The 26,086-nt window shown below is 36.9% G+C and overlaps 1 protein-coding gene across 1 annotated transcript; it reads left to right on the top strand.

The window, feature by feature from the left end:
- The first annotated feature begins 1,227 nt into the window (after window positions 1–1,227).
- On the top strand, window positions 1,228–25,428 carry LOC117429235 (docking protein 5-like). The gene is made up of 8 exons (XM_034048517.3): window positions 1,228–1,593; window positions 10,880–10,987; window positions 15,157–15,271; window positions 15,365–15,484; window positions 16,030–16,219; window positions 16,838–16,964; window positions 21,891–22,002; window positions 23,453–25,428. The coding sequence occupies exons 1-8, from the start codon at window positions 1,528–1,530 to the stop codon at window positions 23,506–23,508; spliced, it is 894 nt and encodes a 297-aa protein (XP_033904408.3). The 5' UTR covers window positions 1,228–1,527; the 3' UTR covers window positions 23,509–25,428.
- Window positions 25,429–26,086: the final 658 nt, after the last annotated feature.

The raw sequence follows: 26,086 nt of genomic DNA, 5'->3' as shown, positions 1-26,086 counted from the left end.
TGGGTTCATGTTTTGTTCTGATAAATAATGCTGCAATCTGAACTAAAGAGCTTTAAGAATATAGACTGCAGTCCCTTTAAATTACAAAATCCTTTGCTTACTGTCAAATCACAGTAGCATACTGAGTGTGCGTTTTAAATATTTAATTTCCTATTAAGGGAAGTATTTGTAAGTTAGATTTGCCAGCCACTCTTTATCTGCCTGTTGCAGAATGATTTGAAGAAGTCCACATCAATCAGCAGCCAACTGTTTTCAGATAAATGGGAGCCTTCTTAAAGTTGGCAGGTGTTCTGCAGAATAAAGCTGCTCCTATATTTGCAATGAATTGTCTGCTGCCTAGCCTTAAGACCTACAGCTACAGCCAAACGTTTTGCATTAGCCGATAGAATGAACTAATTTTACTTCATAAAGTCGAATGAAACCTGCTGAATAATGTTATGTTAACATATTGAATTACAAACCGCTTTGTAGTTTTCCATATACTTAATGAGAACAATTGAAAAATGTGACCTTTCAAAATCTAACATGAAATACTGTACTGTATATTATGGCTTCTGGTAGACTTTTGCGATATCATTTTGATCTCAATAGATTGAGAATAATACATTAACAACTGCTTACTAGGACAAAAGTTAGTGGCAAAATGTGTCTATCTCTGCTAATAAACTGTACATCAAAAGATAATTCAATCCTGGGCATTGTTGCTTTAACAACATAGGGATGCATTCTCAAAGCCATTCACTGCAAACTGTCATTAGCATGATTACTTTTTTCGATTGGAGAAAAGCACCCAATCAAGTCAACTCAGAAATAAACAACATTTAATGTAAGGGCTTGTGATTGGTCTAAAGTGGTTTATTACTTGTTTTAGAAATGCAAATGGTTTTTTCTTTCTTTCTTTCAGACAAAAATGCCCAGCCTTTCAGAATCATGTGGGCAATTATTCCTCAGTTGTTATCACCAATGGAACATATTGTAACACATTATTGATATTCAAGAATAAAAAATACTTCTGTAGAGGATAAACTGAGGTTTAAAAATCCTTATTGTGGTATATAACTGTAAAAGCTTAGCACAATATAAAGCACGGTAAAAGCATTTAAAAACAAAGCATTGGACAGACGCACGCCGTAACAGAAATGGCATACACAAAGTATCAATGACTCCTGTACTTTTAGAAATGTGGCAAGATGGTACATTCCTTGGAGCAGACAGGCAGTTTGTATTAGAAAGTGTTCCAGTCGAGCTGTCTGAACTCCCTCCAGCCCTGCGGTTCCCTCGTTCTCTTTCTGTGTCGTCTTTGCTCTGTGTAATGTATAGCTCTGTTATTCGCTCACATGCCTTTCCCATGTGGAATAAACTCTTCATTTAGTTTGCACTCCAGAAGGAGTTACTGAGGTTGCTAGCTGGAAATACAAAAAAAGAAAAAAAGAAAAGAAAAAAACAGAAGAGGGCTCTTGTATCTGTGTCTGCGTGTGTACCTGGACTCTTCTCAGCACCAGTTGCTAAGGTGGAAACTGTCAGGCCATGGCTTCAAATTTTAATGACATTGTAAAACAAGGATATGCAAGAATTCGTAGCAGGCGCTTAGGCGTAAGTATGTTACTTTTCCTGTGTTAAAGTAGGGCATGGTTTTCTTTCTGATCTGCTTGCATTTTGTTTAGTGAAAAGAAGGCAATAGACTCATGAAGACCATTTAAAATGACCCTTGCATTTTGTAATATATTATACACTTTGTGAGTGGAAGGCTTTTCTGAATGTATATGTATTTCCTTCTATATTTACTCATTTATCAATGTATGTGTGTATTTATGGTGTATTACACTACAGATATGTATCTGTGAATTAAATATATGGATGTGTGTGTGTGTGGTGTATATTAGCCACCTGGAATAAATGTTTACAAAGTAAAAGAAAATGTCAATGGGTCAAAAGTTTGAGTCTGTATTACAGAGAGCCTGAATTAAGCTGTCACACGGAATGAACAAGTGCTGCTTAATAAGGAGTTATTATTATTTGTCTATTTAGCAGACGCCTTTATCCAAGGCAACTTACAGAGACTAGGGTGTGTGAACTATGCATCAGCTGCAGAGTCACTTACAATTATTATTATTTAATTCTTAGCAGACACCCTTATCCAGGGCGACTTACAATTGTTACAAGATATCACATTATTTTTACATACAATTACCCATATATACAGTCGGGTTTTTACTGGAACAATCTAGGTAAAGTACCTTGCTTAAGGGTACAGCAGCAGTGTCCCCTACGAGGGAGTGAACCCACGACCCTCTGGTCAAGAGTCCAAAGCCCTAACCACTACTCCACACTGCTGCCCACAATTACATCTCACCCGAAAGACGGAGCAGAAGTGACTTGCTCAGCGTCACACAATGAGAGTGGCTGAGGTGGGATTTGAACTGGGGACCTCCAGGTTATAAGCCCCTTTTCTTTAACCACTGGACCACACAGCTTCCTTATTGGTTCCTCATTTATTAATATGGAAAGAGATAAAACGTCAGGTAACGGCTAGGTGGTCATAAAGACAGTTTACTGTGCTTTAGATATAATAATGCAAGTACAATTAAACTAGACGCTTATCATAAATCACTGTAACTGAATCATGCATTGTTACAGGTGGATTTGAAGGATGTACAGTATTTGCTGTTCTGCTGGAAATGTATGGACTTTCTGCTTTTGTAGCAATTTCACAATATATATTGCCTTTGATTACTGTCAAGTCCATGTTGCTGTAACTGTAGCGTACATTCTTTTCCGGTGATTCAAATAGTGCAGCAGTGAATGTGTGTCTGGATGTTCCAAGACATTTATCATACTGATGGTATATTTAAATATTGAATTTGCTATTTAGGGAAGTTACCCCCTCGCTCACTGTAGCAAGCTTTTCAAAAGTTCACATGATGCGACAATAACTTTGTTTTAATTGCTTTTGACATATGGTGCCATCTTTGCAATAACTGACATTCTGTCTAGCCTTCAATGTAAATTAATTGAAATATGCATTACCTAATAGAAGTAGTTGAAAATATCTCCTCTGTAAAACATTTGAGGGGAGAAAAAATCAGTTTATACCCATCGCATAGTAATTTCACATGTGATTACATAGTACATTGTAAATGCACAACTACAGTACACTGTTAAACAGCCATTTTAATATTGTAATTACACATGTTGTTGTATTGTAACTACACAACACATGTCTAATTGGTTACTACAAATGCCATCGTGTAAAGTGTTATCAAGAAATCTTTTTTAGCTGTTGCTTCAACAAAACATTAACATTTTATAACCTGCTACTGCTGCAAGATGTAGTAGGAGCATGTCCATTTGTGACGTAGTGGCAAGCAGATGTTAAGGGTGGATTGAAGCAGCAGCAGCTAAAGATACTTTTGGGGCGTGCACAAACTGGACTATGAACAAGATCTGCTTTTTAGTAAAACAGAGTACAGAGGGAGTCTAGAATACAGTGCAAAAGCATGGTTGTGGGAGTGCATGATTGCATAGATACAGCATTAGATCTAAAAACACTCTTTACCTCCCTAATCCCCCCCCCCCAAGCACATCTCCTCTCTTTTAAAAAGCACTCCAGATAAATGGGCACCTTCCTGCTTTTAGCAGATACTTTGCAAAATGAAAGCAGCAGCGATATTTGTAATAAATTGCATACTGCCAAGCAACAGAAGACCTTTTTCTTGACAAATGTCTCTGTCAACAAGAAGCCTAGATAATAGTAGTTGAGAAAAACATGATGGCCATTGAGCAGTGTAACGTCCCCATATACCCTTCTCTGTTTACTGTGGCATGGTTAAAGTATAGCAAAGTGTAGCAAAATGTAGCAGAGCATGTATTTCTATATTTATTTATGTATTTATTTATGCATAAATATGGTATAATAAGGTATAGCATTGTAAACAAACAAAAACATGGTTAAACTTACAATAATTACAATGGCAAATGCTTTTATTTTGCATTATCATTGTTTTATATCATCCATAACTACAAAATACCCTGTCGGGACTTGTGGTTTGTTGGGGCATCCTCCTGTGGCAAACAAAAACCGTATACAATACCACAAACAATCTTTCAGTATCCTCAACGTATACCACAAGCGTGTGTATATTTAACGTGGGATACATTTGTTATTCCACTGAGGTGTTGTACCGCTGAAATTCAGGACCGAGCTGTGCTTCGGTAGTTCAAACAATACTGCCATCGATATGCGTTTTATAACAACTTGAAGTGTCTGAAATAATAATTCTATTGTTGTTTTGATGTGGACCCCTATTTCCTTGAGAATGCGTTTAGCCAAGAAATGCCAGCAACGGATCATCCTGTTGTCTGTCTTATCTGAACAACTTAGAGCCCCTTCATTAACACCGGTAAGGGTAGAAAACAACAGAGGCCGGCCTCAAGGCCCTATCTAAAATGACGGTTACAAAGAGGCCGTAAACACGGTTCGAAATGAATCTGCGTTGAAGCATGTCTGTTGACACTTAAACTAAACACCTGCCATGTAAAATAATCCCTGAATTAATTGATTTAATATAAACAATTTACACATTATATTGCTATTTATTTTACATACTTATTGTGTAGTATAAACACAATATTGAATGTTCGTTCATGGTAGACATGTTTTTATTTGCCTTAGAGGATGTTCTTACAGCGGCGAATAAAAATGGTATATCACAGTCATTCAGCATCTTCTTTAAGTAATACTCAATTGTTTTTTGCTATAAAACAAGCATTTGCAATATAATACTACTACCAAATTATATTGATCCTAATTACCAAGACTTATGTGGGGGTACTAGTGTTTTTTATATTGTAGATTTTGCACACAGTAAATCAAAGCTACATCAAGATTTAATAAAAAAAAAAAAAAAGATAAAAGGGAATTAGTTAATAAATACCATTTTTTAACACTGGTTGGCTATGTTTTTCTGTGCTTAAGGTGTATTCGAGATTAAAAATACCAGTGTGGCCTCAGGTGTATCAGGTTATATTAGTAGATTACCTGCTTTGTAACCTCTGATGGTGCTGCAGAGTGAATTGAGAAAGCTGCAACTTCCACACTTGTAAAAGAGCACCTACCTTTTACAATATTTATTAGGTAATATAATGGCCTGCCCTGCCAGTGCCTCTTTCATTTTCCAGGTAAATAGACTGAATCCAAGACTGAATAAATCCAGAAATACTACAAGGCCATAATGCATAATGCATCTCTTCCTGAAGATTAACATTTTCTCACTTTTTTTTTTTTTAATAATGATTTCCATTACACGAGAGTAGATGTTAAAACTTCATGCTGATTTGAACTCGGCTCTCGCCAAGATAAGCACCAACTAAGACGTAGCTCTACAGTAAACTAATGTGATCCATATGTGTCTCCATCCATTTACGTTTCCTTCCATATAATGATGTAGATATCCTTCTGTCTGGTGTTAATGGCTGAAGTGTAATGCTGGCTCCAGGGATCAGCTTATTTTGCCTCCCTGGCGCATCAGCACACACAACGGCTGCGATGCTGGCTCCGGGGATCAACCACAGTGCGGCCTCCCCAGCGCATCAGCATGACGCATACATATATCCTTAAAAGATTAAAGAAAATGTGCAACCATTACAGTTTTGTAATCGGCAAAACAGGGATACACATTTTAATCCTGCAGCTCTTCAGAAGACTAATAGTTTTGGGAAGAAACTAGGGGGGAGACGGATTCAAAAGTTGGTAAATGATAACTCCATGTTTGTGGCATTGATTTGGGCATTTTCAAGTGGTCATTATGTCTATTTCCTTGTTAGATAATCGTGCTAATGTGATCGGAAAACAATTATGTTGATTTACGAAATAATGTTAAAGAGCCGTGCTTCTTGCGACTGTTTCTTTTGTTTGCGTGGGATTTTAAAATCGAATCCATGTTAATTGTTATAATTTATCAGGAGTTAATTTGCACTTGGATAAGGAGGGTTTTAATTAACGAAAAAGTATCTAACTCATCTTGAAACAGTATTTAAGTTCTTTGGTGTTAAACAAATAGCATAAACAAACTATAGTCTTGCTTTGCTGGGAGGGGCAGCAGCTGCAGCAGCAGCAAATGTAATATTAGAGCTTGAGTGCGAGCCTGAGATTGACAGACCCCGGGTGCAATGCTAACGATACAGAGAGAGGGTGTACAGGAATTGCCTATGAAAAGGGTCCGTGCTGTACCCCTGCATATGAAGGTGATGGCAGCATTGTCCTTCTATGTGTCTGTGTCATTTCAAAGGGTCACGGGTGACTTGATAAAAAGGGTTAACAAATAGATCAGTATCCCACTTAATCAGGAGCAGCTACAAAATATTAAAAATTAATTTTATGACATTGATGGATTTCCCAGAGTAAGGGGAGCCATCGATTGCACACACATCACACTCAAATCCCCGCAGCACCATGCATAAGCACATGTGAACAGCAAGGGGTTCCATTCACCAAACGGGCAGGTGATTTGTGATGCATCCTATAACATCTGGAAAGTATGTGTAAATTTCCCTGGCTCCTGTCATTACTTACTTTTTGACACAATCCACTGTGTTTAATCATTTCAGAGGCACAATACACCAGATGACAGTGAGTAGGCGCTGGGAGCAGGTCAGGGTAGTGGGACAGCCAGTCTTCCCAGGCTTTCAAGCTTGCGATCAAGCCCCGATTGTGCAGTTGCCTGAACTTGGCCTGCTTGTGGAGTAGCAGACTGTAAAACTGCAACAAGCACTCCAGCTCCTCGGGCGCAGGTAACCATGAACGGCACAAGTCAGTTTCCATTTTTGTTTTCTTTCTTGATTATTAATTAATTTTTTCCCAACTGCAACTATCCTCCCAACCTCCAGGTGGCGCTATCATCCCACCACTGCCACCATATGTGGTAGAGTGGCTTACAGTCAAGGCAGACAATGGCAGGAAAACACTTACACAGGCTGGAGGTTGCAGTTTAAATGCTTTTTGCGCACTTTTATTACTGTATTCACAACACCATCAAAATAAACAAAACACAAAACAAAAGCTTAGCTCCAACTTGGAACACTAGCTAAACTTTTGCCCAAAACTAAACTAACAATTGTTTCACCACACTCGCGGTGGTCTCACGAACAGACTCCTACTTCACCCACACTCAACACAGACAAAGACAAGCTTATATACACATCACATGACTCTAATTACAAAAACTCTACCAATAATTCAATTACACAATCTCCTAATGCACCCAGCTGTTTCCCATTCAGCCCTAGAGGCTTTTGGGATATGTAGTTTTTTAGGCCTTTTGCCATGACACCCATCCCATAGACTACGAAATTACCACACACATTGAATATACAGTACCTATACATGCAGCGCTGTCGCCCAGCTACAGCATATGAAATTTTCTTATAAAAATGCAAATGTTTGGTGGCTGATTAGAGGAATTCACCGAACAATTATAAACAAATTGCGTATTGGGTTTGGAAGTTATATCGTATTTTTAAAAGCTTAATACATATATAATGAACATAACCATAAATAACCATACATAAACGGTATACATGTATAATAACACTTGAAACGTATTTATTTATAGCCTACAACATCCATACTAAAATACAAAACCAAGCCTACATAGATGGCTTACCAACCGGCCCATCCAAATTTGTGTTTTTTTAATACATTTCCGAGTAAAAATACTATTCCCTCCACCTGCATGTCGGCCAGCTGTCGTTACTATACAGCGTTACGAGTTTGATACAATAACACTGATTTTTGAAAAAAAAAAACCTAGATGTTATATAAAACATTAGATTTGAAGGTGGTTATAATTATATTAAAACTGTATTTTCTTGTTGTATTCAGTTTTACACTAAAAACACAATTATTGCTGCCTGTTGGCTATTTTGTTGACCATTGATTTTGTTTCACTCTGAACACTAATAAGTTTGTGACAATTTTTTTATTGTATGTTTATATGTAAGAATATATCTTGCTTGTTTGGTTGTTAGTAGCTTATTGATCCCAGAGTCTTATCAACAACATTACTGTGGAGCTAGTTCTAGACTCCCACAGTTCTCCGTGTAAAAAAGTGCCGCCTATTTTCTGTTCTGAATGCCCCTGGGCCTTGTTTCTTTTTTCAGGTCGAAAAAGTCCCTTTGAATTTTGAATGCTGGAATCAGATCACCGCATAGTCTTATATAAAAACCCACTTAAAATGCATCCCTAAACTAAATTGTTACACATATTACTTTGTAAAAGTTTAACATATTTATATCTGTATTTTTAATTGTTAATAATGGATGCTTAAATCAAAATGCTACCAGAAAGTATGCCTGTAGTCAAGTAACTTTCATCTGAAACAGCTGCATTTTGGTGGGGCCACTGAAACGATGCTTGCTGGTTGTCATTTTTTATTTGTCCAGTTCAGAAACAGAACTGAGGCATGACCACAACAGATGGAAACTGTCAGAAATCCTAAATCAAGGATGGATCACGGCAAGGTCATAAGTGTTGCAAATTACTCACACAGAGCCAATCCCAGTGTGGGGTTGTGGGGTCCTGATACCCCACAGGAATACATTGTCCAATGTCACCTCACCAGTATGTAGGAGATAACTACATGGCACTCTGGGTGTATAAGGTGATGATGAATGTCAAGCTATTATGAAACGTTGAGAATTGAGTCAGTCATTTGGAAAATGCTGTCTATGGACTCTAAAATGTTTTCTTATCCAAACTACTGAGTTGTTTCATCCCAGGATAACAGGATTTGAAATCTCACTGAAAGTGAATAGCAAAGAGATTACATACATAAATATGTTTAAGTTATGCATTATATTACTTTTTTTCTAATCTGGGCTATCTATGAAAATCTATTCTCAAATGCATTGAAAATAGATTTTAGTTTTTAATGATGAAACCTAATTCAATTTACAGGTATTCATAGCTTTCTTTTTGCAATCCCTGAGGTTCAAAGCTTTTCTATAGGAAAATTCCATACATAGGTACCAGTAAGTCTAGTCTGAGTTCTAAGGATAACAAGTGGAGGCACAGGGGTTATAACAAAGTCAATGTATGAGAAAGAAATAACCATTGAAATGTGTATAGTTTAATACAATGTCCTCTCCAGAGGCAGATGAATACATCTGACACAGTGAGAGCATTCTCATCAGATTCCCATCTAAATACCTTTTTTCAGCCGGGAAGCCAGGCTGAACAAAATCAACACCACATTTACAGGCAGTGCAGTACTCAGGAGGATAACATAAAAAAAGATAAAATTGGAAAATAGGTCGACATGTGGTGAACAGTAGTAAAAAACAAATACAAAATAAAAGTCAATTTAATTAGAGGTGAGCAGATGGCCCTTTCCAAAGGCAGAACAGGCCTTTGCCATACATCTTCCCTCTGCGTCGTCAAAAAGGACATATTGACCCTCAAAGCAGTACTGCAGCACACATAAAAATGAGTGCATTTATATATCTTGGAGTCTAGCACCCCCTATTTTATGAATGTTAGTGACAGCTGCTGACATAACACCGATTTAAAAGTGCTTCAGATGCAATGACTGAGCAATAAGATGAATTAATTTCTTATAATTATTATTGAAATAGATCGAGCCCTTTTAGCTTGGCAAGTAGCGTGAAGTCTGCAAAGAGGGTATGAAAGGGCTAGGAACCATGGGTAATAATCAATTCTCATTCGTGAAAAGCTAGTGTTGTTATAGATTACTTAGTTTTGTAAGAATTTAAATGTTAAAGCACACAGAGCTAACAAGATCAGCACATCCTCGTTTTCCACTTCAAGGCGTCACATAAAGGAACAGAGAGGAGTTGGAAACACATGAGCCACAGGAAAGCCAGGGATTTGTCATGGTGCTGGGAAGGGGAGGAAAAGTGTGAAACTTCTGAATTGAAGTTCTTTCAAACCCCTGGGACGTAAGCGCTGCTCTGAAAGACCTCTGAGCAATCAGTACATTTTATTAATTTATAGCTTTGAAAAAAGAAAGTGACGGCATTACATTTCCCAAGAAATATCAGCACGATTAACTTTTACAGGATAGATTTCCTTTTGTTGTGAAAAAAACCAAACAAAGTCACTGTATAACTGTTCAGCCATCGTCTGCCCTGGAATGGAGATTGCCGCTTGGTGGATGAATGTTATAAGGTTTCTAATGAGCAACTGTTTAGCAATACATAACCTCCACTTGAGGCTAAGCCAGCGCTTTGCCTTTTTCAAAGTGGATAACTTGGCTAACACGCTGCAGTCCAGATATTTAATATGGGACGCATATTTCAGTGATAGGACAAAAATAAACTCCTAGCTACTTGAACTCTTTAACTTGAGTGGTGCCAATGAGCTGTCATTTTCAGCAAAATGTTTGCTTGTATCTGTATCACATTTCTTAACAAATCGATTCATCTTCAATATTTCTCTAAATGCATTCATAGCCTTAATGTTCAGCCTGTAATTTTTGTGTCTTTTGCATTGTAACATCCTTCATCGCCACAAAATACAGAGTTCTGCCAGCCCGTAATCCTAACAGGGCTTGACAGAGTCCCAGTTCAATTTGATTTTGATCTGCTGCTGATGTAAATGAACGAATTTTCAAATCGCTCTCAAGTCAATCCCAGTAACAGATGGAGACATGGCTTCAGTCCCTTGAAGTGGCCTGACCAGCTGTTAACCAGATACCAGCTCTGACCATCATAAAAAAGTGCCAGCCATTGCTGTAGCTGAGGGGAGAGGTGATTGGATGAAAAGGCTGGAATCTGGGTGCCTCTTGGAACTACAGCCAAGATCTGCATGATTTGTTAATTTATCTTTATGAATGGCTTGTTGATCGTCTGTTCTTTTCCACAGATATATCACAGATGCTGGCTGGTGTTCAAGAAGGCATCCAGCAAAGGCCCTAAAAGGCTGGAAAAGTTTTCAGATGAGCGAGCTGCCTACTTCAGATGCTATCACAAGGCAAGTCACCTTCATCAAGTCCTTTTTATTAGCCTGAACTGAAATACCTTATTAGGATCATCAGGAATTTGTATCACTTTGCCTACATATTATTACTATTAAGTCACGCTCTGTTTTAAGGGGTGCATTCTAGCTTGCTAGCAAACAAACGTTCATTTTGTGTTCATGTTTTTTAATAGTAAAGAAGGTCAGCTCTTATAAGACTGTTCAAACAGCAGACCCCTTTTTATCAACTGCAAGTTGATCACATGAATAAAGATATTACTGTTGTAATGGAAATGTATTAGTTCATAAACAGTCTATCATATTAGCAAACTCTTTTTTTGGTAGGTATTTGTATTTATTTATTTAACCTTTATTTAACCAGGAAAGTCCTGTGGAGATTCTCTTTTTAAAGGGAGACCTGGTCAAGAAGGTGGCATATAATAATTAAAATGAGCACAACCAATACAATACAGTTAATCAAATTACAAGAATCAATTTAAGAGCAAAATGCTTTGTTTGAACCCCCGTAAAGGTATCAAGACAATAAGCTTCAGTTCTTCCTGAGGTTTATTCCAAGACCATGGAGCTTGAAAACTCAATGCTTTTTTTTCCAAATTCCATACAAACTTTCGGAACTGAGAAACTTGGAACAATGTGAGATCTAAGATTATAAGTACAACAATGTATTCAAAATCAGTTAATATTTACTTGTGCAACCTCAGTAAGATAAGACAGAATGTGCCTCCTGTAGTTAATAAACACAAGCATCTTTATTGACTTTGCCTCAGAACAGCATAAAAGTGTACTACAAATGTTCTGTGTGAGAAACCAGAGGAATCCCTCCAATTGCGAATAACACTCCAGCTTTGCTCTTGTGGGTTTATAGAACATCCTGATAAAATTACAGCCTTATTACATACTCTGCAGTTGAATGTACTAGATGATTATTCAGTGGAGGATAGCGCTAAAGGAAGTACCATAACCCTGTATCAAAGACACTTGCTCTTACCTGCTACTTATTTATTTGTCTGAAATACCTTATTAGGACCATACAAGTGAATAACCTTGAAAGAGACACTGGTACCTGTCTTAAATGCCACTAAGTTCATTTGGTGGCACTTTGGTGGCAAGTTCTTTATTACTGATCTGAGCGGTTTTAAATGTTAATGAAATACATTCAATTAAGCTGTAATTTAGAGTCTAACTCAAACCTAAACTCATGTTGTACTTTTATTTTTAAATTATTTCATTTGAGTGGCCCAGCTGGAACAGTGTGATTTATGTGGTGTTTCATTTCTTCACCATGAAAGTGCTACAGATTGACAAATTAAAATATAACCCCCCCCCCCCCCCCTCCAAAAAAAACAAAACAACAAATAATAAAAAAACAATAATAGATAGACTAAACATTAGATATGTGTGCATGGAAAAGTCTGACACTTACGTGACCAGCAGTTAAACATGAATACAAACCTGTGATTTATTTGTAGACGTTGATGCAGTACATTAACGGTTCCCATCCATCAATGTTAGCGTTCTACATTTCCAATTGATTTCGATTTTTTCCCCTCCTGAAGCACACAATGAAAGCCCAAATACTGGGCTTTGTTCCTGGCTGGCCTACAAAGCTAGAGCTATTAAAGACGTTGCAGCAGAGAAATGTGGATGACAAATGGTTGTTGCACTTGTAAAGTGGGTCAGAAAATCTTTCAATGTCTCCAGTCCTATTTAAAGTGCCCTCCAAATCACTTGCACACAGTGGAGGCTCCTTAGAGGGGGCAAGGGAGGCAGAACCTCCTCAACTTTTCAAAGGAAAATTTATATACAGTCAGCACTCACATATCCGACTCTATACAATTTTGACCCATTCCAACCCTTATCCGTTTTTTCAGGGAACACAAAAATGATACAGTTTCAAAAATACATATCTGAAAAGACTGTGTTTTAAAATAAGTAGGCTTCCATTTAGATGTACTGAATTGGTTTTGTTGGTGCAGTACTATATTTTCAGCGGAAGAAGTATTTTAATTCAGAATGATATGATAATGAAAATATCACTTGCCAAAAGAGACGACATGTGGATTGTAATACAGTATAGTCAAACCTGTATTAAGAGACCACTCAAGAGACATTCTAATAGTGGTCTCTTAACACAGGTGGTCTCTTAAAAGAAGGCCCATAAATTATGAATTTTCTATTTGTCTCTGACATGCTTTCCTGTAATTATGTATGTCTTACATACACTGTAAAAGCCAGCAGATGTAATATGAACAAAAGGAAGTATGTAATTTAATAACATTCATTTAGAAAACACATTATTTTGTTAAAGTAATGAATGCTTGCCTGTCTCAGGTCACACAGAATGTTTTAAATCTTTTGCACATTTCAATGCCTGTGTCTGCCTTTCAGGTACGTGTTGATTCATTGCATCCTGAAACCAACGCCAGCATACGCATAAGATATTTTTCGATTACCGCGCACATTGTTTTCATACTCTTACAAGTATGGCTTGAATTTTCTGGTGTTTATTTTCCTTTCAACAGTTTGCCTTTAAGATTTAAGCCGCCACATCCTAATTATGGGAACATTCTGTTAAATTAAAAACAAACAACACGAAACTGACATATTGGAAGCTACCTATAGTTCCCAGGCAAGTGCGAGAACGAAATCCAAGTTAAAGTAGCATCTGGAGGAAGTGATTAATGTCATTGCTTGCTCTTGTGTTTGAATAATGAAAGTGAAACAGCAGTTTTTCTGGCACTTACTGTCTTTACAAGTTTAATGACTTTAATTCTGTCATCTAGGGAGGACCTTTTGTTTCACCACATGTTCTCTCTTCCTTTACAAGAGAGCGCTGTTGTTTATGGATAAAAGACCATATTCCTTTGAATTTAGGATGTACCATTTAAAAACATATTTTTCTTATAACAATAGCTCTGTGTAAGGGTGCTTAACACAGGTTTGAGTCCGTTGCTGGGTAAGAGAATTGTGGTCGCTGGTCGTGTTAGACAGGTGGTCGCGTAATACAGTTAAATAAAAGCACAACTATCACTGGGAAGAATTTAAAGTGGTCACTTAGACCAGGTGGTCGCTAAATAAAGGTGGTCGTATGAGCAGGTTTGACTGTACATACTTTTAAATGTGATACGTATTGTAGCAGTATGTAAAATTCCCCGTTAACGACCCAACAGCAACATGAAATCAAAATGTTACCCATGCACAGAACAGCATACAGCGTAAAGGGTAATGCAATTTAGCAAAAGATAAAACGATGCAGTTTCCAGAATTAAAACCATATCCACAAAGGGTTTTATATCATACCTTAATCCTGTGCGTCAGAGTTTGCCTCCCCCTTCCCAGGCTCCACTTGTTTTTTGGCTTCATCTAAGGGTGACTGCAGCTATCCTGCCCTCCAGCCCTTGGCTTCATACAATCAGCCTCTCCACTATCAGCCAACTAAATTATGGTCAGGGGTACCTCGAAGGGTGAGGCCGAAGGCCAAAGAATATAATGAAAATATATCTAATGTAGTATTTGTCTTGCCTAAGCTTTTATATTCTTCTAGGACATGAGTTTTCTGACTGAATTGTAATCCGTTATGGTAGTGCATCACACAACACTGCCATTACACTGGCTTTACAACCAATTAACAATGTTTTTACATCTGTGTTACTGTAACTGCCTATTACTGACCCAGTTGCATCATACTGGTAACAGACAGGAGGCTGAGTAAGCTGTTCACTTACCCTGTACACTAATAAAGCACAGAAATGGAATTGTGAACGACAGTGTTAACCTGCATTGAACGCACTTTAATTAGGTAGTGTAGGTAGAGTATTTGTGTGCCATATCTATCAGGTGCTCAATTACCAGGAACATCCAAGACAACCAAACGTTACCCTTATTTCAGCTGTTTAAATGCATCCCCATTTAAAATTGGTAAAGTAGGACAACCAAAAGTTTCCCTTTTTAAGCCATTTACAACACTTTTCAAAGAAGTCTGTAAAAGTAATATTTTTGTATAATGTAAGTGATATAATGAGGTAAATGTGATTCGGTTCCTTGTGATATTTCTGGTTTACCTTTTAATACCTTAAAGGCAAAGTGGTATAATAAACTACACATGGTTTGCTGATTCCATGAATTAATATGCACCTTTTCTAATAAGAGCTGTCTTTTTGTAGGTGACAGAGCTGAATAATGTGAAAAATGTTATTCGGGTGCCTAAGGGCACCAAGAAGCATGCAGTTGCTCTCATTTTTAATGATGACACCTCAAAGACTTTTGCTTGTGACTCAGGTGGGTCAAATACAAATCTGGATTTAAAGAAATGCAGGAAGGCTGGCAACGCAGAGAACCTCAAACTTTTTTTATGTCTGTTTTACTTTGTAGAAATGGAAGCAAACGAGTGGTGCAAAGTATTGCACATGGAGTGCCTGGGAACTGAAATACATGATGTCAGTCTAGGAGAGCCAGACTTGCTTGCAACTGGTGTATACAGAGAACAGAGTGGTATGTACAGTCTCTAGCCCCCAAGGTATTCATATCCATTTTACCATTCTTTATCAGTGCAGCTTTTACTCCCCTTCAACAAACAACATTATGCATAGCTGTATATGGCCACAAGTTTTGCATCAGCTTATAGATTTAACTAATTTTGCTTCACAGTCGAATGAAACCTGCTCAATAATGTTACGTTAACATATTGAATTATATACCGCTTTGTAGTTTTCTATATACTTAATGAAAAACTGACAAATAGAAAAATGTGACATTTTGAAATCTAACATGAAATAATGTACTACAATTATGGCTTCCGGTAGACTTTTGCAGTATCATTTTGTAGTTTCTTTGATTACATGATGTTAAATAAAAGATCTAAATGATATTCATATAGTTATTTTTTTTAATTAGGTCTCAATCCTAAAATTGTAGGTGATGCACAACATTTGGCCATAGCTGTACAAGATATACTTCCCCTAAATAAACCCTCTGCTGCTGACAGACGTATTGCATGCAGTTTCTCTTAACGGAATTGCTTTCCACTTTCTCTTCAGAGAGGTTCCATGTTTATTTAATGCCATCTCTGAAACTGGATGTCTATGGGGAGTGTATTCTTCAGATAACATCTGAGACAATCTGCCTTTGGGATATCCAGCACCCGAGGCTCAAACTCGTCTCCTGGCCCCTCTGTGCACTCAGACGATATGGACGTGACCCGACGTGGTTTACATTTGAAGCGGGCAGGTACAATCTAGTGTGGGAGACTCATTTCTATATTAAATAATACACAGGTTGTAGAATGATACCATAGGTTTTAAAATTCAATCTCACTGTCATCCTTATTTCAACTTCCAGTTTCTAATATGTTTTTATTAACTTTGAAACAAGGTACCCCACAAACAGCGTTGTTCATTTCAGTGTAACATTTTGAAAACTGTGGCATTCCCCTGTCCAATGTTTTCAGCAAGAAAGCATGGAGGCCCATGATAAACTAAGCTGAACTGGTTTCACAGACCTCATGTTACCTTAGCACAGTTTAGTGCTAATCTATTTCTGTGAAACTAGCAGCCATTCTGACCTGTACTACAAAAACATAAGTAAAACCTCAAATATGTTTTGCTTCTTGAGCTGTAACTCATCATAAGGCACAATTTATAACATCCAACTGCTGCAAGAAGCCAGAGCATTCCTACTGTAATGTAATGACGTAGCTGCAGGATGCAGGCGAAGGGGTCCACTAGCACACCTTTGTCTAGGATGTTGTAAACAAACACCAGAGAACTGTATAGTGGGGTAGAGTTAAGAGACTTCTAGGACAGCAATACAGATTAAAAGTAACAATGTACACACTGTTTGTCTCAGGATGTGTGATACTGGTGAAGGGCTGTTCACCTTCCAGACGCGAGAGGGAGAAGCAATTTACCAGAAGGTGCACACAGCCGCGTTGGCCATCGCTGAACAGCACGATTGGTTGATAAAAAATGCTGAGGTATGCCTACTACTAGACACGTGAGGACAGTTATCAGATCTTCACTTGTACTGCAGTCTGTAACCTGATAATACAGCATGAACACTTGAGGGCTGCAGCCGTACGTATCATAAAGAAACAGTTGTATGTGAATTGTGTCAGGGTAGTTGGATAACAGTTTTGATTAAGAATCGATTACAAATCATCTATAAACGAACATTCTTATTACATTTTTAAAATGACTAGTACTAGAGGACAGCTTCATGTGACATTATACAATAATAATACACTTTCTTAAAACGCCTTAGTTATATGATTTACATTGCTATAGCATGTTGATTTTAGTAGCCGTATTATTGATAATGATGATAACCCATCTCAAATTGTTTCTAGCAGGTTTCATTACTTTATGAAGCCAAATTAGTTAATTCTATAGGGTGATGCAACACCTTTGCTGTATATTTTTACTATTTTTACCTGAGAATTGTTTAATTTTGGTAATCTTTAGTTTTGGGTGAATTTGAATTTCAACATTTGTATTTTATTTCACTTTCATGACTAGGTTGTAAATATTGCTTTTTTTTGTTTTTGCTGTTTTCATGAATACTTTTTTTTAATAGTGAATATTTAAAACTAACACACTTTCTAGACCTTGTATCTTTCTTATATATGCACCAGCCCGGCTTCATGTGCCAATCATTTGAAACTCTGATGCACAAGCAGCATTTGTGAAGACAGTGCTGAGCAGAGTGAGTACTATAGGTGCACAAAGTAGCTTTTCCATTTCTCTTTATAGAACTCTGGCAGCTCCAGAACACTACCAATTTGATGATTCCTATTCTAGAACAATCGCTTCCTCTTGTACAAAGGGTGACAAGAGGTTGTTCTGAAAATGGGTCACTTTTGTTGCATGTGCTTTGTCATCTGGCAGGTGTACAAGCCCTGAGGAAAGGAATTCAGATTTAACTCTGAGCCAAGTGCTAACCATTAAGTGTCTCTAATGATGGTGTATTTACATAGTACTGTAGTTACTTAGTAAATACATAATTACTGTGGCAAAGCGCCCTGCCCCTGTGTGCATTTGTGTTCTGTGTTGTATGTTGCGTGTGTAAATGTTGGTGTATAGTCATTGGTACACGGGATATAAACGGGTCTGTGTTTCACGTGTATTTAAAAAGTGTATATTTGTATTTAGGCACGGGATTGCACATCACGCACGTGCATTTAAAATATAATATGTGAACACGGGGTTTCACGTAATTAATTCACGTGCTGGGATTCAAGTGAATAATTAATTAGTAATTGAATCCCAGCACAACAGTATATATAGATGCACATTTTCACTCAGTGGTTGGTTGGTGTTCGGTGAGTGGAGAACGGGTTAGGAGACGGAGGGTAGTATAAAGTAAAATAATAGTAAAAGAAGCTCACCGTGTTTGTCTGTGTAGTTCGTTTTGTCTGTCTGGTTATTTTGGCGTGTAGTGCCGTGTCCTGTTTTGTGTTCTGTTTGTTAAACCTTTTTATTTTGTTAATAAACGCTGAGTGCAGCCATTGCACTCAGCTCAGCATCACCACCGTCTCTGTCTGTGTGTTTGAATTCCTTTCTGGTCTGACGCCACCCACTCTGGCCGTCTTTGTGACATTACTTACACATAATTACAATGTTATTATGCATAGGTATAATTTATTTGTTTTGCATGACATAACCCTACCCCTAACCCTAACTCTAAACCTAACCCACCAACCCTTTTCTGATACAATTGTGTACCAGCCAACCTAATGTTTATCCTCAGTCCCAAATCAGAGACGGACAGCCAGTCCTCAGAGATTTGAACACAGCTGTGAGTTTTTTCTGTCTGAAGCTGGACGTGCCACAGATTACACACACAGTTAATCACAAATCACTCAGTCAGCCTTATCAGATCTTCAGAGGTCATGTTTCTCTGATAACTGACAGCTCGTAGGAGGCTTTGCTTATGGTGTTTCAGATTCCAAGTATATTTATAGTGCTGTGTGTAGTCATTCTTTATTAACAAAACTGAAGATTCATATAGAATTTTGAAATGGGTGTTATTCCTGTGATAGCACTATGTAACACAATTTTTGTTCCTGGGTAGTAAGTGTTATTTCCTAATTGCTTATGCCTCAAAAGTATAGAAAATGGCTATTATTCCCCACAAACTTTGCTTTTGTGACCAGGAGTGATATTTTGAAATTTATCTATTTCCAATGAGAAAACGGGCGGATTTGTGTCTTTTCGTTCACATAAAGTCAGAAAAAAACAACATATGAATCCAAATTAACATGTATTTATACTAAAGTAATACAAAAATGACTACAAAAGATTTAGAAGTGAGTAGTTTTTCGAGATTTACGATTATACTGTAAATCACTTTCACGAATCAGCCCCCAAATGTAGTCTCCCATCATGTTCTCGTTATACTGTCCTTCATTGACAGCTCATCCAGGAGCCTCAAAGCCGTGCTGCTCCATAATGGTAACAAGTACCCGTCTCTTCCCCTGGCTCACTTGGTGCACCTCAAAGAGGATTACAACAGCATCAAGACCTTGCTGGACGCCTTGAAGTATGATGAGTACGGCTGGGACCCCCGGAAGGTGCTGATGCCACCACTGCACATCAAATTGGGCCTTATGAAACAATTTGTCAGAGCTCTAGATAAGGAGTCGGCAGCCTTCAAGTACATTCAAGACTTCTTCCCTAAGCTGTCTGAGGCAAAGGTCAAAGCCGGTGTCTTCGTCGGACCACAGATAAAGAAGATCCTGGAGTGCAATGAATTCCCCAAGAAGCTCACTAGTAAGGAGAAAGCGGCTTGGAACAGCTTTGTCGCAGTGGTTCGGGGCTTCCTGGGCAATCACAAGGCCGAAAACTATGTGGAGTTGGTTGATACTCTGGTGAAGAACTACGGCACAATAGGCTGTAGGATGTCCCTCAAAGTCCATATCCTTGATGCTCATCTTGATAAATTCAAGGAGAACATGGGAGCGTACTCGGAGGAGCAAGGCGAGCGCTTCCAACAGGATATACTGGACTTTGAACGCCGCTACCAAGGACAGTATAACGAGAACATGATGGGAGACTACATTTGGGGGCTGATTCGTGAAAGTGATTTACAGTATAATCGTAAATCTCGAAAAACTACTCACTTCTAAATCTTTTGTAGTCATTTTTGTATTACTTTAGTATAAATACATGTTAATTTGGATTCATGTGTTGTTTTTTTCTGACTTTATGTGAATGAAAAGACACAAATTCGCCCGTTTTCTCATTGGAAATAGGTAAATTTCAAAATATCACTCCTGGTCACAAAAGCAAAGTTTGTGGGGAATAATAGCCATTTTCTATACTTTTGAGGCATAAGCAATTAGGAAATAACACTTACTACCCAGGAACCAAAAAAAAAAAAAAATTTGTTACACAGTGTAGTTAATTTAAAGTCACTCGGCAGGCATTGTATTCAAGTGTAACCATCGCTGAGCTAGCTTGGTATGCAGACACTACTCGGGACTCTCGCAAGAGCAGGTGTGGGGATTCCTGAAAAGTCTGCGCATTGAAACTCAAGTAACTGCGCTTTCTGCCAGTGTCATTGAAAGAGCCGCTGAGGAGAGGAAGGTGACTTGTTTCCTTTCTGCCCCTGGAGCTGAGTTGAAAGCGTTTTGAAAACAATCTGTTTCCATCGGCTGCCGAGCGATATCAAGGTGGTTTGAAATGGTGCTAGTTTGGAATACAGGCTGAGTTCATTCCTTTCGATCCAGACACATTAAAGGATATTCAAACCTGTAAGAGCACATGTAAAGTATGCAAATATCTTTGTAAAGATAAAAGTGAAATTGCAAATAGAGAAAATTAATAAGAAACCTGTCATGCAAAACTAGCAACCTTGTTTACGGTATATTTTGCCAAATAAGTAACAAAATAAATGTATATGTACAGCTTTATATAAAGAAATACTGAATCACCTTCAAACATAAGAATAATAATTTAAAAAAAAATACTGAACCAATAGTTCAACACTTGAATGAATGACCTATACTTTGTAGTTTTATAATAAATAAAATTAGATAATGTACAATACAGAAAGGAAAATAAATGGAGAAATAGACTCAGTACCAAGATGCCTGAAGGCTTAATTATTTTTGCTTGACTCCTCAAATGAAAGGCATGTATGTAGACAGCGGTATAATGAGTAGTCATTTAGAAATTCTTAAAATAACGTCTGCACACTTTAAGGCAGACTTTAAAGACAGAAATAAAAAATGAAACTATAAATAAAGATTTCATCTTATGAAAGGATTAGCTGTGAGACTTGGGAGATTCAACTAATCATCTGATCACAGAGGTTGTCCTATACCCTGGTGGCCTCTGTCTTTGAAATTAAAGTAGCAAGTTTGGATGGGAATGAATAGGTGGTTGCTTATAAGGTTATCTGCTACATATATACATATATATATATATATATATATATATATATATATATATATATATATATATATATATATATATATATATATATATACACACACACACACACACTTCTCTATCTTTACATACTTAGTAGGACTTGCATATGAAGTCTGTGCTTGCCTTTACTCATTATAGCTATGGTATGTTCTGAATGCTGTAAGGCAGATTGCAGTGTAATTAAACACATAGGGCTCCAGATAGAAAGTGAATGTTTTCACTGAAACTATGTAGGGATCCCATGATTTCCAATAGGCCATGATAGCTTATAGGGCAAGATACTATTTTCATATCTCACAACTGCGAGGGCTCTGAAATAGAGGTCAAACAATGTATCTCGTTTCATGTAGTTTATCATCCTCTCTCGCCCGGTCATCAGTCCCGGGGTTAGGGTACAGATTGTATTATGCACATATTAGGAGGTAGGAATTACTGTACAATTCTGGTTTTCTTTTCATTTTTCACAGAATGAAATGAAGATGAGTGAAGGAACATCCCTGTTCAGTTCTCTTCCTCGCAGCACCTACTGGAAGCACATAAACAAGCAGCACAGTCCCAAACAGCTCAACCGCATGCAGGGTACTGGATTCTTCTAAAGGAATGGGTTACTGTTGTACCGGCTGAACATCATGTCAAGTTTCTGCATGAGTTTCTTCTGTGTTGGTTTAATTCATAGTTCTATGGTGAAACAGGGCTGCAGCTGGAATTATAGCTTGTTGGTTTTTATTTATTTTGGGGAAAACTCCTTTTTTAATGGTTTAGCAGAGCAGGACTGATACTACGAGAAAGAAAGGGGTATTTTTTTTGTGTTGTCAGCCAAAACTTGCGATTCAGATTGATTGTAGCCATAGAACAGGGAAGCATTGTCAGTTTTGACTCAAATGTAAAACTGACTCACGTTTTAAAGTTATACTGTAAAGTGTGTGCTTTTTCTTTCTGAAAACAAACTGGTAATGTTTGAGAACATTAGATGTTAGATCAGATATGTTTTTCCTCGAAATGACCCAGAACTTAAATGGTAAGAGAAGCTTAAAACCATCCCTTGCTTGTCGTTCACACTGTTCTGAAGAGGTCTGAACTTATTACCATTTCAGTTATGGAATATGCTTCACATTTCAAATCTAAGTACTAACCATCCGACTTCATGAAATTTACTCCAAATGTTAAGTCATTTTGTTAAGGGAATAATTCTTCATTGAAAACTGACAGAAATACTGACCTGTTGTTTAAGAAATGTGTTTTCTAGAGCTGTCTAAACTTTTACAAGATCAGATAAACTTTAAAATTGAATAAAATATATTCTACAGTATATATATATATATATATATATATATATATATATATATATATAAAATCTACCCACATTTCTTTCTTGCTTTTTTTCAACAGTATATAATGAATATACAGCTGTTTTCCAAAAGTTTTGCATCACCTAGAATTTAAGGATTGAGACATTATATATAATATAATTTACTTAACATATTTTATTTATGTAATCAAAGAAACTACAAAATGTATTGCAAAAGTGTACCGTAACTCATAATAATAGTACAGTATTTCATGTTAGATTTTGAAATGTCACATTTTTCAATTTGTGTCAGTCAATATAAACCTACAAAGCGTCGTGTAATCCAGTGTTACCGTAACATTATTCAGCAGGTTTCATTCGACGTTAATTCTATAGGGTGATGCAAAACTTGTTGCCTTAGCTGTACAGCAAACTGTTGTTTGTTAAAGGGGAGCAGTAAAACTCTGGCCATAGCTGTACTGTATTACACGCCAGTCCCCTTAGGAGCACAGGTTTGGGGACACCTAGTGGCCATTTTGCTTTACTTTAATTGATTTATATTTACTATATACCTAATTAATAATAGTGACAAGAAGAATGGTTCAAATAGTTTTACAAAATGTCAGCGACTGTTTTAATTTAACACAGTTACACTGCACTTATTAAAAGTTGCCATAGCAAGGCGCTATACACAAACCTTCTAATGAATAACCCTCATTTTCTTTGTTTATTTATCTAAAGGCAATTCTAGTCCATTAAAGATCGTCAATGAGAAGACAATCTCAAGTTGCAGATGAAGACATCACAACCCTCTGGAGACTGAATGGATTCTGAGAGACACTTTCTTTCGGAATGGAAGAAAAATGAGAAAGTCACCAAAAGGAAAGATTTTTAGTTTCATTTTTAGACTTGTTTACCTTCCTGGATGAATAAGGCATTTTTGGAATAAAAGAATAGCTTTTCTTTATTACCATATTTTTTTCTGTACATATGGTTTTACTAGTAATGTACAGTATGTGTATATGTCTTGAATTTGTGTGTGTCTTGTTTGTTTCATGCATTTAAGGTTACATAGTGTATTATAATATAGTAGAATTGAGAAAACAAAAAGTATGGTTATGAACGATATGTTCATTAGGGGCATCATAAATCTACATTTTGAGGAGGATAGACTCCATTTGTGTTTTATTTTATTTTATTTTATTTATGTATTTATTTTTTTTCTAGTATGACTTTGTAAAATAATGCCTACAAGTTTTAGAAGTCCCAAGGAGAAACTAAAAAAAGTTAAAAATCACAGGTATTCCCCTCGCAACATAAATGATGTTACTAATTTTATTTTTAGTCCTTTTAAACTGTATATGAGTGGATATCATTTTTTTTTTTTTTTTTTTTTACATATTTCAATATATCTGGGTTACCATTCCTCTCGTGGGACAGAGTACTCATTAAAATGTGTGTGTGTGTGTGTGTGTGTGTGTTTTTTTTAACAGGACACAATGATCTATTCAGGTATACAAAAATATTCTAAAAGCAAATGTACCACATCAGTCATGTATTTAATTCATCTGCCTCAATATGTGTGCCCTGCCACTGCTACAAGGGCATCGGTTACAACCTACCCAAGGGGTGCCAACATGATGAGCCTGCAACTCCACAGGCTCTTCAAGCCCCTCTATACATCTGGACTGTTCATGCGTGAGATGTTGCAGTATTCACTTCTGTTTTTTTTTCTTTTATTGCATCAGAATTTTAAATGTCATAATAGGGTCACCCAGCTGTTACAGCGTAAAATAATTAAAATCAAAACCATTTTCTTATATTGGCAACATCCCAGTTGTCCACCCACTAACTTATTGAGAGTTCTGAAATGGGCAAGCATGGTAAGTGATGCATTACAGCTTAACTGCCAATGCACATTTTTTTTTGTTGTTTTAGTTTTTTAATGAGTAGTTTATATCCATGACCTCATCTCACCCGCAGGGGTCATCGTAATCTGTAGCAGAAGCATCTTTGCATTTTTGAATATATGATCATTAAATGTTTCCACCTCTAGATGTATCATTATTTTGAAGTGACAAAAATATGTATATTTACCCTATTCTTTCAGAAATGGGAATTGTCACAGGGAATTACATATTACACGGCAATGAGTACATTTCACGTACATCGTGAACTCTGTGACAATAATACAACCTTACTTATAGCCAGTTAGTTATTAGTCATTTCCAGCAGAAAGCATGCAGTTGGCTCTTCTAGTCCAACTTGTTGTTGCAATCTTGTTCAAATGATCCAATTGAAACAATTAAACTTGATCATTATTTAATTGTACCTATTAAATCTTGAGTGGTCTAATATGACCTTGTTGAATTGGCACTTGTGAAATGGTATAATAGCCATGTAAATACAATTCAGACAAAGCATAAGTTAAAAAAAGAGGATACATTTTACATTCTGGACCAAAATTACCCAGCCAGATCCAGCTCATGATAAGGAGAGGAAGTAAAATGGAGTTTCAGAAAGTTTACACAATAAAACAACAGTAACCCGTCCTTTTAAAGTCACTAAAGATGGTTGTGGAGAGAGTACATGCAAACATAACGAAACAGGAATAATGATATTGAAATGGAAAGTGTCTTATTGTATGCCCAACATAACGTGTATTTCCTTTTGAACTTTGATTCAGTATGTAAATTGATATTAAAAAGCTACTTTTATGTTTGCCTCTGTGTTAATGATTAAAGAAAAACCAGGTTAGTCTGTACTTTACTTTATGTACATATGCTTGACCTTTCATTAACAAGCAAATAACAGCACTAGGAATCAATTGAGGCATCACATACAATTTTACATGGGTGGCAACTACACATCTGAACTTACTTCAGTAGTACTTATTATTAATCACTGAGCCTATGTATATGGTGTTCATGCAACAATGTATTAATAAATGTATTTAATGCAAATACAAACTTATTCCTAAATCAAGTTAATTGTGTGAAAAGGGTGACACGCATGCACATTTTTAAGTATGCAGGCTAAAAGAGCTTTCAATGAAACTTCAGCTGGTATGCAACTCTTTAGACTCGTTTAGTTAGCCATGGCTTAATGAGAAAGACTAGGTTTGGCTATGTTAATGTGCGTACAAGTATGCAAGCAGCTCACTGCTTCTTCAAATAGCTGAACTTATTATGAACACAAGTTATACTTTTTTTTTAGCTTAATCTACATTTTAAAACGAGCCTAGATGCATGTAAATATAAATGTGCATTTGGATATGGGACAAAAAAAAAAACACATTAAAAAAATGAATATGCTGGGCTAGGAGAAATCCCCTTTGTATAATATTTGCAAATGGGTTTTGCTCAGACACACCTA

This window comes from Acipenser ruthenus, chromosome 29 (genome assembly GCF_902713425.1).
Source record: "Acipenser ruthenus chromosome 29, fAciRut3.2 maternal haplotype, whole genome shotgun sequence".
In the NCBI taxonomy this organism is placed as follows: Eukaryota; Metazoa; Chordata; class Actinopteri; order Acipenseriformes; family Acipenseridae; genus Acipenser; species Acipenser ruthenus.
The sequence above is the reverse complement of the archived record's forward strand: the minus strand, read 5'-3'. Positions and strand labels throughout refer to the sequence as shown.

Excerpts from the sequence above, each read along its gene's own strand:
- LOC117429235 (XM_034048517.3), top strand. The coding sequence starts at position 1,528 with ATGGCTTCAAATTTTAATGACATTGTAAAACAAGGATATGCAAGAATT. Across the intron at positions 1,594-10,879 it reads TTCGTAGCAGGCGCTTAGGC|ATATATCACAGATGCTGGCT; the intron begins GTAAGTATGTTA and ends TCTTTTCCACAG. Across the intron at positions 16,220-16,837 it reads TTTACATTTGAAGCGGGCAG|GATGTGTGATACTGGTGAAG; the intron begins GTACAATCTAGT and ends TGTTTGTCTCAG.